This window comes from Hypanus sabinus, chromosome 5, assembly GCF_030144855.1.
Source record: "Hypanus sabinus isolate sHypSab1 chromosome 5, sHypSab1.hap1, whole genome shotgun sequence".
Lineage (NCBI taxonomy): Eukaryota > Metazoa > Chordata > Chondrichthyes > Myliobatiformes > Dasyatidae > Hypanus > Hypanus sabinus.
In genome coordinates this window covers 50,415,873-50,435,100 of record NC_082710.1, presented here as the reverse complement: position 1 = coordinate 50,435,100, position 19,228 = coordinate 50,415,873, and the positions used below count along the sequence as shown (strand labels likewise).

General features: G+C 41.3%; 1 protein-coding gene across 1 annotated transcript in view; it reads left to right on the top strand.

Moving 5' to 3' along the window:
* LOC132394145 (A disintegrin and metalloproteinase with thrombospondin motifs 19-like) overlaps window positions 1–19,228 on the top strand; it is a 379,896-nt gene that overhangs the window by 189,563 nt on the left and 171,105 nt on the right. Inside the window, exon 12 of the mRNA XM_059969941.1 lies at window positions 11,546–11,696. Coding sequence (XP_059825924.1) covers window positions 11,546–11,696 — 151 coding nt within the window. The remainder of the gene's footprint in view (window positions 1–11,545; window positions 11,697–19,228) is intronic.

The following is a 19,228-nucleotide window of genomic DNA, read 5'->3' as shown; positions in this document are numbered from 1 at the left end:
GAGTTTTCTCAACCAATAGAAGCCTCCTACTGACACAGGTATATGATCCAGAGACAGCAGAAATCCATTGACCATCTGCTCGGCACTCTCAACCAACTTTCTGTCTCACTGCAGCAACCCTATGCTAGTCAACCTCCTCCCTCAGAGCACCAGATTTGCATACCCGAATGCTTGAATGGATCCCTATGTCTATGCTGTAGCTTCCTGTCTCAGCGTGTCTCAGATTTAGAACTTCCAGCCATCTCTGTATTCTATGAACCAAACTAAGATTATCTTCCTCATTTCTCTCTTGACTGGATGAACTCTAATCTGGGCTGCTGCTAACTGGGACAATAAAACCACCATTATTAATAACTATAAGGCTCTGGTGGATTCTGGCACAGCCTTAGTGATACCTTCTGGACTTTTCAACCGTCCAGCCGTTTTCCAAGCCTTCATTCACAAGATCCTGCAAAACATGCTACACAGGTTTGTGTTTGTCTACCTTGGCAACATTCTCATCTTCTACAAGGACTGTCACAGGTGTTTCAGTCCTTCAGCATCTCCTTGAAAGCCAGCTGTCTGTACTGCATGTTGAAAAAATGCCATTTCCATACACAGTCATTTCCTATCTGGAATATGTCCGTTCTCTCTAAAACAATAACCATGGACCCAGAGAAAGTGTGTGCTGTGTTGAATGACACTGTGCTCCCTCAGAAAGCTAGAGCGCATCTTGGGCTTCTCCAACTTCTACCACTATTTCATCAGGAACTACAAATCATCAGTCTTCTCACCAAATCACTACCTCATGTATAAACTGATCTGCTGCTGCAAACCATGCTTTTGAGGAGCCCAAGAGATGCTTCACCATTGCTCACATTATCCACCATCTGAACCTTTCTGGACCATTCAAACAACAACACACACAAAATCCTGGTGGAACACAGCAGGCCTGGCAGCATCTGTAAGGAGAAGCACTGTCGAGATTTTGGGCCAAGACCCTTCATCAGAACTAACATAGTCCTGACGAAGGGTCTCGGCCCGAAACGTCGACAGTGCTTCTCCTTATAGATGTTGCCTGGCCTGCTGTGTTCCACCAGCATTTTGTGTGTGTTGCTTGAATTTCCAGCATCTGCAGATTTCCTCGTGTTTGCTCTTTCTGGACCATTTGTGGTTAAGGTGGAAGCATCTGACATGGGCACTGGAGCCATCCCCACACAATGAGGACCAGATGTGAAGAAGCACTCCTGTTCTTCCTTCCCATACAAGTTCAACTCTACACTGTGTCACTTTGGAGTAGGAGACAGGAGCTGCTCACCATCAAATGGGCTTTGGAGGAATGGAGACATTGGTTGATGAAAAGCACCGAGCCCTTCCTGATCTGAACTGACTGCCAGAACCTCATACATACACCAGACCTACCAACCTAACCAACGTCAGGGTTGCAGGGCCCTTTTTTTGAGCAATTCAACTTCACCATCTCCTATTTACATGACTCCATAATCACTACAGTGGACGCCCTGTCACTACAGTTCAATCCAGCTGAAATGGAGATCGATCGCAGCCCATCATTCCATACTCAACAAATCCTAATCATCTGGGATCTTGAAACCCCAATCCTCCATGCCCTACAGCAGAAGCCTGCCCTGACAACCACATGCCAGTGACTGATGTACTTGGGTGGGCCCACATGGCAACTCTGTCCAGCCATCCAGGAGCACAACAGACTCTGGATTTCCTGCGACACTGGTTCTGGTGGCCCACAATGATCAGAGATATTCATCAGTTCATCACTGCCTGCCCTCAATGTGCCCAGTCCAAAACCTCCAACTAGCAGCCCTCTGGGATCCTACAACCCCTTGACTCCCACAGGCTCACACCATGGATTACATCATGGGTTTGATCTTGCAATGGGACCACAGAGAACATTACAGTGGTGAATCATTTCTCCAAAGTGGTCCACTTCATTGCCCCCCCCCCCCTCCCCACCCTGTGTCAGGCACTAACACAGCGGACTCGGTTCTCCAAAATGGAGTTCGGCTCCATGGCTTCCCTCAGGACTTTGTGTCAGACTGGGGCCCAGAATTCATCTCACGCTTCTGACGAGCCTTTTGTTCGCTCCTCTGCACCTCAGTGAATTTGTCGTCTGGGTATCATCCACAGACCTTCGGTCAGTCAGAAAGATCCAATCAGCAAGTGGAGAAGTTTCTGCATTGCTTCATCATCTCTAAACTGTCCACGTGGAAGTAGTATCTGCTCTGGGCCTAGCAATCCTACAATTTACACATCTCCTGTGCCATGGTCATGTAACCCTTTGAAGTGCCTCATGGCTACCAACCTCCACTGTACATCACAGAGGAGCCAACGGTAGAGATCCTATCTGCCAGGGCTCTGGTTTGCCAATGCCAGCTTGGAAGAAGGCATGAAGGACCATCTTAACTGCCAACTGTGCCTAATGCTGTCAGGCCAACCAGCAGAAGTGCCCAGCCAGACTACTCTGACCTAGGGACCATATCTGGCTGTCCACTTGAGATATGGCCCTGTGCATCAACTCCCACAAGCTCTCACCTTGGTTCAATGGTCTTTTCAAGACTACCCGTCGCATCAATCTAGTCAGTAACTGTCTCCATCTGCCACTGTCCCTCAGGATCACAGTTACTTTCCACGAGTCCTGCCTCAGGCTTGTTGTCCATGGACCACTCAACTCACATGAGCCTGCACCTCCAGATGGTGGAAGTTGTTCCAGTGTACATGGTTCCCCAGTTGATGCATTCACTTTGTCATGGACGAGGTATGCAGTACTTATTCAACTGGGAAGGGTATGGCCCAGAGGAAAGGTCGTTCAGTTTCATCTTGGATCCATCGCTCATCAAGGAGCTTCACCGGACCCATCCAGATCATCCTGGGCCAACTCATGCTGGCCGTAGGAGAGAGTGGGTCCTTTCAGGCCTGCACAGATAGGCACCTCCCAGTCTCCATTCTGCTAACCAGAATCAACTTCCATCCATTTCCATCTCATCATCTGCCTCCTATTACAACCCAGCTCTCATCCACAGTCCTATATGCACCCATTGAACCATCCAGACTCAGCCAGCTGATCTTAGCTTTCAGTTACCTTGTTCCCTGTGGTGCTCAGTATCTGTTCTCTCTTGTTTTGAGGTCCCTCATGGCTTATTATTTGATACTCTATACTAACGTTGCCATTCATCACTGAATCATCTCTGCTGCTCTGCTTTTTGGTCAAGCCTCATCTATATTTCCTGATTCTCCTGCATCAGCTTTTGAGGGTAGCTGAGATATGGGTTTAAGATCTCACCTGGAAATGCAATCCCAAAATTCCATTACTTCTGAGCACTGCACCAAAGTATCACACTGTGACATAGAAGACAAGGAGCGAGTCCTGAGGCTCTCTGACTCACAGGCAGGAGCATGACCATTAAGCTCAAGTTGATAGCTGGAAGCAGTTGCAATACCCCAACATATCCTACAGCTTCCAAACATTTTAAAGAAACCTCTTTCGGCCTGCAAGGAAATACAAGTCTGTGTGGTAGGTGGCATGTGTATAATGTAGATGTACAAATGTAATAAATGTAATTGAAAAATGCATTGATGTAATTGCTTTCTCAGAAAGTAGCAGTTCTCAGAAAATGGATACTCTTCAAGACCTGATGGAGCTAAGGTACAAATCAACCATCGGAGCATGTGTAACCTGCTCATGGAGTTGAATGACCTTCTCTTCTTGTAGAGTGAGATGGCAAATCTCTAATTTATTGTGAAGAGTACTTGAATCCCAGTTTTTTTTTTCCCAGTACGTGCATCAGTTGTATCTGCAATTCATTACTGTTAAGGAGGCCACTCTTGTTGGATAATGCCTTGTGTCCAGAATTATGTATAGACATCAGATACTGGAAAGCTAAACTAGATATGCAAATTGCCAGTCTGAATTTGGGATTTCAATCTTGTGAGTTGTACTGCATCTCGGAAGTGATGATCATATAAACATTAAGTTTTAGAATGGAATCCAACATTCTGTCCAGGTAGTATCCAAGATAAATTAATTATAGCAAAACCCCTTCAATGAGAATTGAGAATTCTGAGGTTGTGTTTTTATAATTGAAACAAAAGTTAATCTTTCAAATTAGCACATTCCCAACATGATTGAATGGGATCTGCGGATAAAATGGAATAGTCAATAGTCTATCGGTTTTGTTCAATAATTAAGAAGGCCTAGGAAACAACATTGCCAAAGTACTTGCCCATCCCCCCCACTTCTAATATTTACAGACCATGTATTGCATACATTTGCCTTGCTATCACTGTTAGATCTATGGCATGCAAATAATAGTAAAGCTGAAAGAAGGGCAAGGCTCCTCATACAATGTGGCCTTGAACATCTTCATTGTCAGAGAACAGTCAAGTTTGGTAGATGACAGTTGAACTGATAACTCATGAACTCATCAGCAGTTTTCTGCTTAATGAAATCAGTATATTATAGATTTGGAGAGATACAACACATAAGCAGGTCTTGCAGCCCACCAAGTCAACATTGGTCATCAGCCATCCATTTATTTTAATTGTATATTAATCCATCTTGGCGTTATTATCATCAGGGAAGAGGTTCAGGAACCTGAAGACCCACGTTCAATGATTCATAAATCACTTCTTCCCCTCCACTATTGGAATTCTTAATGGTCCATGAAAACAAAATACTAGCTCATTATTTTTGTGCTATTTATTTTGCAATTTGTAGTATTTTTTCCTGTAAAGCAACACATTGCATGTCATATATCTGATCCTGATTTCTTATTCTCCCCTCATTGCCATTAATTCACCTGATTTTACAACTCATCTACTTATTGGTAGCAATTTACACCAGCCATTGAAGCTACCAGTTCACAAGTGTGTGAGCTATTGGAGGAAACTACAACACCCAGCATTGGAAACAGATATCCAGGTAGACACTGCACACTCTGTTTTTCCCAGAACAAGATTCATAGAAGTTCTGGTAAGGAAGTTTGTATCCTGTGACTGCCAGGAAGATATTAAGTTGGTAAATATCTCAGATGCATTCTTGTAGGCTCGATTCACCTATTAATGGCTAATTCCATACATCCAATCGTTAGTAGAAATCCCTTTCTAGTGTCCCGTATTTACATTTTTTGAAGACATTTAGAAACAGAAACATAGAAAACCTACAGCTCAATGCAGGCCCTTCGGCCCACAGGTTGTGTGGAACACGTCCCTACCTTAGAAATTACTAGGCTTACCTATAGCCCTCTAATTTACTAACCTCCATGTACCTAGCTAAAAGCCTCTTAAAAGACCCTATCGTATCCGCCTCTACCACTGTTGCCAGCAGCCCATTCCATGCACTCACCACTCTCTTACCCCTGACATCTCCTCTGAACCAACTCCCCAGCACCTTAAATCTGTGTCCTCTTGTGGCAACCATTTCAGCCCTGGGAAAAAGCCTCTCACTATCCACACGATCAATGCCTCTCATCATCTTGTACACCTCTATCAGGTCACCTCTCATCCTCCTTCACTCCAAGGAGAAAAGGCTGAGTTCACTCAACCTATTCTCATAAGGCATGCTCCCCAATCCAGGCAACATCCTTGTAAATCTCCTCTGCACCGTTTCTATGGCTTCCACATCCTTCATGTAGTGAAGTGACCAGAACTGAGCACGGTACTCCAAGTGGGGTCTGACCAGGGTCCTATATAACTGCAACATTACCTCTGGGCTCCTCATTTAGAGAACTATTTGCTGATGATCTCTCAAGATATTCCGAAGAGATTGGATCTCAACTTAGAAGAGACTGCCCATTGATCAGGATACAAAGGAGAATTGGGCCAAGTGTGGCAGATGTTCCTGAATGTGGGAAAATTTAGCATGTGTCGTTGGGATCAGGGTGCTAAGCACTTAAGACCACAGAGTAGGGGGTGGTCCTACCAATCATATAATTTATGACTGAAAAAGCACTAAGTTGTATAGCATATCATTGTCCTTCAGGGAAATGAATAGGCTTTAAAGATAATTAATCAAGACAATTAAATTAGTACCTAGAACACATGATACCTGAATAGTAGAGCCATTGGTATAGACATACCCAGTTTTCTTTCAATTTTATGGAGATGCCAAGGCTTTAAGTTGTAGTAAAGAGACACTAGAACAACATGCTCAGGGCTATAAATTTCTGCTGGATAAACAATGAAGTTCAAGGACAAGAATCTTTTGAAATCATATGACAACTTAATTAAGGTTGTCTGATTTATCCATAGTTAGTGGAGGATAAAGATGAAACATCTTCCTTCATCTGGTAAAGCTGCTTAGCAGGGTTGGTATACCATTAACTTTAGTTATAGCCAGCCTAGAAAATCATCAGATCTCATGCAGATGTTTCTGTTCCTTGTTTTATTTTGTCCATGGTAAAACAAAATGTTTCTGCCAAGTAAAGAAATTGCTTGCTGTGTGGTTAAAATTGTCTTCACAATAAAAATCCTGTTCATAAATTTTTAGCAAGTTGGCCTTGATGACTTGATTAGCATTTGGCAGCTTGAATATGAACCAAGCTGTTGTTGCAAGTGTCTGCCTTTGGTCCAATTGATAAATACTTTATTTAATTAGGTTAAGACAGCTGTAACCTGCATACTCGAATATATAGGTATTGTCTGTTTATGTCTATAACCTACATTATAAAATGTGTGAAATACCTTTTGACAGTTCAGAACATTTGAAGGTTGAATTGTTTACAAGCCAGATTATATTGAGTTAGGCTAAAATGAACATCACTATTTTTAAAGCGTTTATTGATTTAAAGAGCAGATGATAGAAAGATAAACAGGAGTCAGCATTTGAGGGCAACACATGATGGAGCTACCAGATGTGTTGCCTCATAGCTTCCATGATCTGCTTCTAGTGCTGACGCTGAGGGGACCGCAAGCGTACACCATGCCTGTGTGTGCGTCCCCTGTTTATGTCCCACTTCCCAAAGGTGTGCAGGTTGGTAGGCTACTTGGACACAGTAAGTTACTTTTGGTGTGTGGATGAATGGTAGAATCTAGCAACTATTGAAAGGAATGTGGGGAGAGTAAGGTGTAAGGAAAGTTACTTAAGAATGGATTGGTCTGTGGGCTAGTGTAAGCTCAATGGATGAAAATGGGTTCCTGCAGTGTTGTAAGGATATATGAGAAGTAAGTTTATGTGGTCCTTATTGTTAGATTTCTCCTAAAGGACATGTCTAACTATTTCAATAATTGAGATTGTATCAACCCTGAAGTTGGATAATGGTGAATAAAATTAAAAACATTAATACAGCAGCATGTAGCTATTTGTTTCTTAATGTGTTCATGGGATGTGATTGTACCAGAAAATTTTACTTCATATCCTCTGTGAAAATGACAATGAGCTGCTGCCTTAATTCTGAGGTCCTTGAACCTTAATTACATATATGAGGGGTGATTGATAGGTTTGTGGCCTAAGGTAGAGGGAGTCAATTTCAGTAAACCTAGCACATTTACTTCTCAACATAGTCCCCTCCTACATTTACACACTTAGTCCAGCGGTCCTGGAGCATACGGATCTTGGACCTCCAGACAGTGTCCACAGCAAGGGTGATTGATAAGTTTGTGGCCGAAGGTAGAAGGAGGTGAGTTATTAACTTCAAACTTTCTGCATAATCACTTAAAGAGTTGAACTGCATGTGCATGCAACAAGAGCTGTATAACTCAACTCCCTCGTCTACCTTAGGCCACGAACTTATCATTCACCCTTGCTGTGGACACTCTCTGGAGATCCAAGATCCATATGCTCCACAACCGCTGGACTAAGTGTGTAAATGTAGGAGGGTACTATGTTGAAAAATAAATGATGCTATGTTTTCTAAAATTGACTCCTTCTACCTTAGGCCACAAACTTATCAATCACCGCTTGTACATAATACAGTCAAATATTGAGCTTCACAACTTTGACCTGGTGTAACAGTGAACAAGGATCTTTGACATTGGTCCAGAAAGCTTAATAAAGCTTGTGATATTTGACTGAAAAATGTTTTCTTGTTCAGCGACAACTTCTGTGTCATATTAGTAATGCAAAGTAAACTATGACGCACAACAAAAGTACAGCAAAAATATTACAGGTGAACTAACTTTTGTGAAAGAGAATAAAACTGTGCAAAAACAACATTGGATGAAATTCATATCAAAACTACTGTTTTTTTTCCATAAGTATAATGTTTTAAAGAGTAATCACAAAGAAGTTTATCGTATTTATTTCTTCAGCAAAACAAAGCATTAGTGGTGTGTCATTTTGATAATTAATATAAAGTAGAAATGGCTTTCTATTTTAGCAGCAGCATATTTTAATTTATTACATAATCTTACCTGTAAGCACAATTTTCCTCCAGCTTTGAGTAAAGAAGTGTCATGTCAGAAGTTGTAATCCCTCTAAGCTTGGAGACAAGAATGCTGTGCTTAGGGATGTAATTTTGCCGATTCTTACTATTCCAAGACAGTGACCCTGACCCCTTTTTGATATTTTAATATCAAAATCTAAAGTGTTTCCTGCGACAATGTAATCAAAAGCTAATTTTACTCCTTTGTATGGTGTGTGGGGTTTAACATGTAGCTTAATTGGGAAATGATCTTTATATTGGGTCAGCTTTAGATTTGTGGGGAATAATGTTAGCTCAGACAAGCTACAGGAACTGGACTGCAGAAAACGTATTAATAAAGTTTAATTTTGCTTAATTTTACTTAAAGATGATATTTAATATCGTGAATTGAAGCAACATTTTAAACATGGTTGCAGATGAAATATTCTTCATAAATTACATTGAATTCTGGTCAGAGCTGCCCAGATTCCAAATACTGTCAAAATACTGGTGGGATCATTTTCAAATTCCCAGGTTTATGAAAGGAAATGACAAAGCTTCAAAGTTTCAACAAAGGACTAACTAGGAGTGAAAGACAAGATCAGGGAAGACTTAAAAGAGAGAAAAAGAGGTGTCGATGATGAATTGTCAGTGTGATAATTAAAGTCAAAGGGGAGTTTATTGGCATATGCACAAGTACCTGTATGCACAGCTGAAATGAGAAACTTGCTTGTAGCACCATCACAGGCACAAAACATCATATAGGCAACATTCATCAAAAAAAACTTAAATCATACAGAACATTTGCAAGAAAAAGATCATACTCCATTTTAGTGCAAAATGATTGGAGTCATCATTAATAAGAGGAGATCTGCAGATGCTAGAAATGCCACCAGCTGAATGAAGGGTCTCAGCCTGAAACGTCGACTGTACTCTGTTCCATAGAGGCTGCCAGGCCTGCTGAGTTCCTCCAGCATTTTGTGTGTGTTGGTTAGAATGGTCATTAGTCTTGCTAAACTGTAGCAGTGATGAAGGTTTTGCTGGCTGCCTCAACAGCTATCGCCTGGTTGAACTCCGATCTACTGCTATTTGCCTATCACCACAATAGATTTACAGTGGATGCAACCTCACTGGCTCTCCATTCAGCCTTGGACAGCTAGACAATAGTAATACCTACCTCTGGCAACTGCTTATTGATTACTCTCAATTCTAGTCAATAAGTTCCAAAATCTAGGCCTCCATACATACCTCTTCAACTGAATCCTTGATTTTCTCACTGCAAGACCACAACCTGTGCAGATTGGAAATAACATCTCCTCCTTGCTGGCAATTAACACTGGCACACCTCAAGATTACCTCACTGCTCTACTCTCTCTACATCCACGACTGTGTGTCTAGGCATAACTCAGATCCCTTCTATAAATTTGCTGATGACACAACTATTGTCATTGCTCTTTTCTCACTGTTACCATCAGGTGGGAAATACAGAAGCCTGAAGGCACACACTCAGTGATTCAGAAACAGCTTCTTCCCCTCTGCCATCCAATTCCTAAATGGACATTGAAACTTTGGACACTGCCTCACTTTTTTAATATATAGTATTTCTGTTTTTGCATGTTTATTTAATCTATTCGATATACATAACTGATTTATTTGTTTAATTGTTATGTTTTTTTTTCTCTCTTTGCTAGATTGTGTACTACATTGAACTGCTGCTGCTAAGTTAACAAATTCCATGTCATATGCCGGTGATAATAAACTTGATTCTGATTCAGAATCAGATTATTGTTGGCAGAATTTCAGATGTTGACAAGGAAGTGTATCAGAATGAGTTAGATCAGCTGGTAGACTGGTGTAGCAACAACCTTGCACTCAACATCAGTACGACCAAGGAATTGATTGTGGACTTCAGATAGGTGAAGTCGAGGGAACACACACCAATCCTCATTGAGGGATCAACAGTGGAAAGACTGAGCAGTTTCAGGTTCCTGGCTGTTAACATCTCTGACGATCTATCCTGGGCCCAACATATTGATGCAATTACATAGAAGGCATTACTGCGACAATATGTTAGGAGTTTGAGGAGACTTACTCTGTCAGCAAAGAAACCAAATTTCTATAGATGAACCATGGAGATCATTCTAACTGGTTGCCTCACCATCTGATATGGAGGGGCCAAGGCATGGAAAATGCTGCAGAAATTTGCAAACACAACCAGTTCCATCATGGGCAGTAGCCTGTCCAGCATCAAGGACACCTTCAAAATGTGTTGCTTCAAAAAGACAGCATCCATTATTAAGGTCCCTCATCAATTCTCATTGTTATCATCAAGGAGGAGGTATAAGAGCCTAAAGACACAGATTCAACATTCTAGGATGAGATTCTTCCCTTCTGCCATCGATTTCTGAATGCATAATGAATCCATGAACACTATCTCAGTATTGTATCTCTCTTTTTGCAGTACAATTAATTTACTTTTTTGTGTATACTTATGATAATTTATAGTTTTTATTAATATGCATTGCAATGTACTGCTGCCATTGAAGGATTTCACAACATATGCAGAGATATTCAACCTGATTCTGCTTCTAATTCACATTCAAGTACAGAATAGTAGGGAATTAGTGGGTGTAATATATTGAAGAAAAAAAATGTAAAATAGATTTGAGCTAAGTGAAGAGAGAGATGAGCAGGATTTAACAGCAGGGTTAATCAAATTATATTAGGTATAATCAAATTCTTTATGGTGTCAAAATTTTGTCAGAATCATAATATATCAATTCTTTTTACCATCTTAAAGAGCATTTAATTCACATTATTTCAGACTTCTACTTTCCTTAAAAATTACTTTAGAAGCTAACAAATGAAATGATGTTTATTTGAACATTTTCCATGATAAATCAACCAATCGTAGAAGGGACCTGATCTTGGGGAACAATGGTTTGTATAAGAACATAATAATCAGCTTTGCTAATAAAGAAAGCTCCCTTTATGTCAACTGTCTCATAGGACCTAGGTCTCTTAATTTATCTTTACATTACTTCCCTGTTTTGGTGCTGTTTTAGCCAAGTGTTATTAAATTGTCAAACTGAAGCCGTACCACTCCAGCTGCAAATTTATTTTCATTTTAATAATACAAAACAAAATGCACAGCATCTTTTTGTTATAACTCATGAATTTACATGTATTGGCAGGTCAAAGGTCAGTAATTGTTTACTGCACACAGATCCTCAGAGCCTCAACTCAGTGATGTTATCATCCAAGTTGCCAGGGATGATCTACACGGCAGATGAACAATGTCAGATTCTATTTGGTCCAACTGCAACATTCTGCAAGGAGATGCAGGTAATTTGGTTTTACTGGTACAAGTCTTGTATATATCCACCGCAATCTTGTAATATTGTTTCATAAAGCCTCGAATTGTTTGAGCTCCTGACGGAGTGAAGATAATGTTTAACTTGATGCTGCATTTTTATGGGGTTGCTGGTGGGGCAGCAGTGTAGGTAGCAAATTATTCTAATGAACCAACTAGTGAGCACATGCACATTTGTGCTAGAGTTCCCATAAGACTCATTGATTAAGGTGCTAGCATAATGCAGCAAGCAAGAACTGGTGGAAGTTGGCAGGAATGTATAATCATAATGTCATTCAGTATGCAATTCTGATTTGATGCCAGATCACACAGTTGTTAAAAAAAAAGCAAAGTTGAATATGAGTTTAGCATCTGGAAGCACATTTCACCAGTGTTATTTAAGCAACTATATCAACTGTTTGCAAATTAGTTGTAGGTTGAATTGAATTGGCTGGAAATCTGTAAGTTCTTGATCTGTTCTTGTGTTGTTTAAAGTTGTTGGATTCTTCAGGGAAGGGTTTGCTGAATGTTGATTGCTTCTTGACATTAGGGTTAACGGAAATAATTTCCTTCTATAGACATTATCTGGCAGTTGAGAATTGGGGTTTGAAAATTGAGGCCTGGATTTGTGTTGGAAAACAAGGAAATGAAAGAATCTGTCACCTTGAAGATTTGAGGTGTTAGCCTGTGCTTAGGGCTGTTTAGGGACCAGGCTACAGAATGATTAAAAGTAAGTATGATTGTGTTGGAAAGAGTGCGATGGTTGCCTTGAGGACAGCTTAGTCCAAGTTTCTCTTCAGTGCTCCAAAAGGAATGTTGCATGGAGAATTACGTCATCATGTGTGGTGACTCGTATCCAGAGGTGTCCAGTTCAATTCCTGTTCAAGACAAAGTGACCTCAAAATAGGCATTACTGTGTTTCACTCTAGGGGAAACAAATATTATAACTTTAGGTGTCCTCCACCCCACCGATCAACTTAACATATATTTTTAGTTTCCAAGATTCAGTTTCCTTTTTGTGACAAACTTTAAAGTTTATGGCACCTTGTCTCTGTTACTTGAGCCAGAGTATGCAGGAAAAGCCTGTAAGAGGTCATGACAAATCAAGGATCAAAATCCTCAAGGTGGTCCATTGGCAACAAGTTGTTCGTAAAGGAAGGAGTGAGGTTATAATAGGAGTTCCATGTACTGTGAATTCTTGTGAGTTTGCAGATCCAAAGGAACATTGATGTGTCAGTCCTGACATAATGGCCACTGTAATAATCATTGTGTGTCCTAGCTGAATCCTGGACTTGAAAAGACCTCTCTTCTATTTCTTTTCAAGGTGTCACTCCAGCTCATCGCTTTTAGCTACCCATACTGCACAGAGTAGCCCTCTAACACTTTGCTGTGTTAAAAATGCACACAACTGCAAGTTATTGTTGTCCAGCACAATTCATCAGAGCTTCCATATCCTGAGAGGAGCAATGGTAGATGTAAATTGACATTCACACAGTCCAGCAAAAACCAGCAACTCAAAAAATAACAGTCTCTAACAGTGTTCATAACCTCAGGATGTCGTGAAGCTCCTTACAGCCACAAGTACCTTGAAGTGTTCTCACTTCAAGATGGTGGCACGCACGGTTGCAGCAGCCTCTCTGGATCCAACCAAAGCTGTAATATTTCACCTGTTACATCTTTTTTTTTTACAATTACAAGACAGATGGATATTCAGAACAACAAGTACAGTAGGTCTACCCCATTAGAATGTTGCTGGGTTGCACTGGAGTTGAACTTATTGCATCCCATGTTGTCGCCTGTACTTATGACGGAATCATTGTTTTGTGGAGGTGGTGTGTGGTCTAAGAAACAGTGCAAATTATAGTCTTGGACTTCTTTATTGTGATTACATGACCCTATTGTACTTAGCTAATATAGAGTATTGCAAGTCTGGTTCACTGGTTAATTGACAAGACCGATGACGGGGGAGCAGCTTTGCCATGGTGGTTGCACGAACCAGCCCTTCGTGCCACGGTGTCGCTTGTTGTAGCAACCCTGGAGAGAAGACACTGGAGGCGGTGTGGGAGAGAGCTGAGGCCTCTGCGGGGTTGCTGGAATCTGTGCTGGGTTGGGGTCTTTTTTCCTTTCTGGATCACTCTGTCTCTATCAGCCATTAACTTTTTTTTAATCATCCCAGACTCCCACAACTTCTTTCACTGTACATCCTCTCCTCCTGTTTCCTGTAAGAATGCCATTTCTTTTTCCCATTGTCTTTGCTTCCATTGCATTTATCCAAAGATAAGGCCAGCTGCTCTGGTGCCTCTGATATGTCTTCCTCCTCTGTGAAGCGTAACTTCTCTCTGATATAGTGGGTAGAGATTTCAGCTGCACTTCCTCTCTGTCCTTCATGTCTGCTCTCAAAACCAACCCTCCCCACAAATGGAGAGCTCGAAGATAAATTTCCCCTGGGACCCAAAGTAACCTTCCACTCCCCACCTCCACCTGCAAATCCAAAACTTTGTCCTTTGCAATTTATACCAACTCCGACATGATTCTATCACTAGTCACATAGAGTAGTGAAGTTGTTCAGCACAGAAACAGGTCTTCAGTCCAGCTCATCCATCCAGACCGAGGTGCCTACATGATCAATTCTCATTTCCCTGTGTTTGGCCAATATCTCTCTAAACCTTTTGATCCGTGTACTTGCCTAAATACCTTTTAAATATTGAAAAGCAAACATGAGGAAATCTACAGATGCTGGAAATTCAAGCAACACACACAAAATGCTGGTGGAATGCAGCAGGCCAGGCAGCGTCGATAGGAAGAAGCACTGTTGACGTTTTGGGCCAAGACCCTTCAGTGTCTTGACTGTAGTTTACATACCACCAAGTGGTGACTATAATCATGGGCTTGAGATGCTGCATAATGCCATCACCAAATAAGAAACAGTCTACCCCAACACATTTCAGTTCATAGTCGGGGATTTCAGTTAGGCTTGATTGAAGAAATCCATGCCCAATTATCATCAGCATATAAACCTGTAGCACTGGAGGTCGCAAAACACTAGTCCACTGATATACTAAGATAAGGAAAGTTTACCGTTCCATGCCTAGACTACATTTCAGCAAATCTGATCACTTGACTGTCCTTCTCCTACCTGCATACAGGCAGAGGCTAAAAAACGAAGCTCCAGTGATTAGGATAACAAAGAGGTGGTCACGGGAGGCAGGGGAGCGGTGATGGGATTGCTTTGCTTTCAGTTGGTTCTCTGGGCCGTGTTCAAGGACTCATTTGTGGATCTGAATGAACACAACATGGTTGTCATGGACTTTATAAAATAAATAGATGAGTGTATTCCCACAAAATCATCCAGAGTCTTCCCCAACCAGAAGCCCTTGGATGACCCATGATACCTGCAATCTGCTGAGGGCCAGATCCGAGGCATTCAAGTTTGGCAACCAAGGAAGTTACAAGAGGTCCAGGTATGATCTCGCCTGCAAAGTGGCAATACCAGACTAAACTTGAACCAACAGCTGTGGCAGGGCTCAAATTCTCTCACCTCTTAATAAAGTGAAATCAAGTGACAAAGATGACAACAGGGTTTCACTTCCAGATGAGCTCAATGCCTTCTATGCTTGCCTTGACCATCAAAGCATGGAGGAGCGACCATGAATACTCACAGCCCCTGATTATCCTGTGATTTCAGTCTGTGAGGCTGATGGGAGAGCATCCTTCAGGAGGGTGAACCCACGGAAAGCATCCGACTCGGAGAGGGTACTTGGCCAAGTACTAAAGACCGGTGCTGATCAACTGGCTGGAGTGTTCACAGAAATCTTTAACCTTTTACTTCAGCAGTCTGAATATTCCTGGATTTTGTTGCTTCAGGTGTGATAGAATCGGAGGGACAAGAGGGGGAGGTGTTGCATTGCTTGTCAGAGAAAATATTACAGCAGTGCTCTGACAGGATAGATTGGAGGCTCATCCAGGGAGACTATTTGGGTGGAATTGAGGAATGGGAAAGGTGTAGTAACACTTATAGGGGTGTATTATAGACCACCTAATGGGGAGCGAGAATTTGAGGAGCAAATTTGTAAGGAGATAGCAGATATTTGTAGTAAGTACAGGGTTGTGATTGTGGGAGATTTTAATTTTCCACACATAGACTGGGAAGCCCATACTGTAAAAGGGCTGATGGTTTGGAGTTTGTAAAATGAGTGCAGGATAGTTTTTTGTAGCAATACATAGAGGTACCGACTAGAGAAGGGGCAGTGCTGGATCTCCTGTTAGGGAATGAGATAGGTCGGGTGACGGAGGTATGTGTTGGGGAGCACTTCGGGTCCAGTGATCACAATGCCATTAGTTTCAATATAATTATGGAGAAGGATAGGACTGGACCCAGGGTTGAGATTTTTGATTGGAGAAAGGCTAACTTTGAGGAGATGTAAAAGGATTTAGAAAGAGTGGATTGGGACAATTTGTGTTATGGGAAGGATGTAATAGAGAAATGGGGGTCATTTAAAGGTGAAATTTTGAGAGTACAGAATCTTTATGTTCCTGTTAAGTTGAAAGGAAAGGTTAAAAGTTTGAGAGAGCCATAGTTTTCAAGGGATATTGGAAACTTGGTTCAGAAAAAGAGAGAGATCTACAATAAATATAGGCAGCATGGAGTAAACGAGGTACTCGAGGAATAAAAAGAATGTAAAAAGAATGTTAAGAAAGAAATCAGAAAAGCTAAAAGAAGATAGGAGGTTGCTTTGGTAAGTAAGGTGAAAATAAATCCAAAGGGTTTCTACAGTTATATTAATAGCAAAAGGATAGTGAGGGATAAAATTGGTCCCTTAGAGAATCAGAGTGGACAGCTATGTGTGGAGCCAAATGAGATGGGGGAGATTTTGAACAATTTCTTTTCTTTGGTATTCACCAAGGGGAAGGATATTGAATTGTGTAAAGTGAGGGAAACAAGTAGGGAAGTTATGGAAACTATGATGATTAAAGAAGAGGAAGTTCTGGCGCTTTTAAGGAATATAAAAGTGGATAAGTCTCCAGCACCTGACAGGATATTCCCTAGGACCTTGAGGGAGGTTAATGTAGCAATAGCAGGGGCTCTGACAGAAATAATTCATATGTCATTAGAAACGGGGATGGTGCCGGAGGATTGGCATATTGCTCATGTTGTCCCATTGTTTAAAAAGGGTTCTAAGAGTAAACCTAGCAATTATAGGCCTGTAAGTTTGATGTCAGTAGTGGGTAAATTAATGGAAAGTATTCTTAGAGATGGTATATATGATTATCTGGATAGACAGGGTCTGATTAGGAACAGTCAACATGGATTTGTGCATGGAAGGTCGTGTTTGACAAATCTTATTGAAACTTTGAAGAGGTTACTGGGAAAGTTGACGAGGGTAAAGCAATGGATGTTATATATATGGACTTCAGTAAGGCCTTTACAAGGTTCCACATGGAAGGTTTGTTAGGAAGGTTCAATCGTTAGGTATTAATATTGAAGTAGTAAAATGGATTCAACAGTGGCTGAATGGGAGATGCCAGAGAGTAGTGGTGGATAACTGTTTGTCAGGTTGGAGGCCGGTGATGAGTGGTGTGCCTCAGGGATCTGTACTGTCCAATGTTGTTTGTCATATACATTAATGATCTGGATGATGGGGTGGTAAATTGGATTAGTAAGTATGCAGATGATACTAAGGTATGTGTCGTTGTGGATAATGAAGTAGGTTTTCAAAGCTTGTAGAGAGATTTAGGCCAGTTAGAAGAGTGGGCTGAAAGATGACATGGAGTTTAATGCTGATAAGTGTTAGGTGCTACATCTTGGTAGGACTAATCAAAGTAGGACATACATGGTAAATGGTAGGGCATTGAAAAATGCAGTAGAACAGAGTGATCTAGGAATAATGGTGCATAGTTCCCTGAAGGTGGAATCTCATTTGGATAGGGTGGTGAAGAAGGCTTTTGGTATGCTGGCCTTTATAAATTAGAGCATTGAGTATAGGAGTTGGGATGTAATGCTGAAATTGTACAAGGCATTGGTAAGGCCAAATTTGGAGCATTGTGTACAGTTCTGGTCACCAAATTATTGGAAAAATGTCAACAAAATAGAGAGAGTACAGAGAAGATTTACTAGAATGCTGCCTGGGTTTCAGACCTAAGTTACAGAGAAAGGTTGAACAAGTTAGGTCTTTATTCTTTGGAGTATAGAAGGTTGAGGGGGGACTTGATAGAGGTATTTAAAATTATGAGGGAGATAGATAGAGTTGACGTGGATAGGCTTTTTCCATTGAGAGTAGGGGAGATTCAAACAAGAGGACATGAGTTGAGAGTTAATCGGCAAAATTTTAGGGGTAACACGACGGGGAACTTCTTTACTCAGCGAGTGGTAGCTGTGTGGAACGAGCTTCCAGTAGAAGTGGTTTAGGCAGGTTCGATATTGTCATTTGAAGTAAAATTGGAGAGGTATATGGACAGGAAAGGAATGGAGGGTTATGGGCTGAGTGCAGGTCGGTGGGACTAGGTGAGAATAGCATGGACTAGAAGGGCTGAGATGGCCTGTTTCTGTGCTGTAATTGTTATATGGTTATATGGTCTGAGGTACCCACCTGTTTCAAGCAGGTTTCAATTTTACCAGTGCCTAAGAAGAATGTGGTAACCTGCTTCAGTGACTATTGTACAATAGCACTTACATCCACAATAAAATAGTGAGAGTTTGGTGATGAAACATAACTCCTGACTGAGAAGCAAGTTGTATCCACATCCTACTAGCACAAAAGGTCCAAAGTAGATGCCATTTCATTGGCTCTTCACTCAACCCTGGAACATCTGGTCAGGAAACATATATGCATCCAGATGCTCTTTATCGACAACAGCTCAGCATTCAGTACTATCATCCCTTCAAGACTAATTAATAAGCTTCAAGACTTTGGCCTCAATACTCTCTTATGCAATTAGATCCTTGATTTCCTCACTTGCCAACTCCAGTCAGTTCGAATTGGCAACATCATCTCCTCCACAATCTCCATCAGCACAGATGCATAACAAGGCTGTGTGCTTAGTCCCCTGCCCTACTTGCTTTACACTTATGATTGTGTGGCTAAGCACAGCTCCAATATCATGTTTAAGTTTGTTCATGACACCACTGTCATAGGCCGAATCAAAGGTGGTGACAAATCAGTATTGTAGGGGGGGATTGAAAATCTGGGTGAGTGGTGTCTCAACATCAACCTCTTACACAATGTGAACATAACCAAGGAGCTGATTATTGACCTCAGGAGTAGGAAACCGGAGGTCCATGAGCCAATCCTCATCGGGGGATCAGAGATGGAGAGATTTAAATTCCTTAGTGTTATCATTTTAGAGGATCTTTCCTGGGCCCAGCATGCAAGTGCAATTACAAATAAACTACAACAGCACCTCTACTTCCTCAGGAGTTTGTGAAGGTTCAGCATGTCAAAGTTTTAGATGTCAAACCTCTATAGATGTGTGGTGGGGTGTCTATTGACTGGCTGCATCACAGCCTGGTATGGAAACACCAATGAGC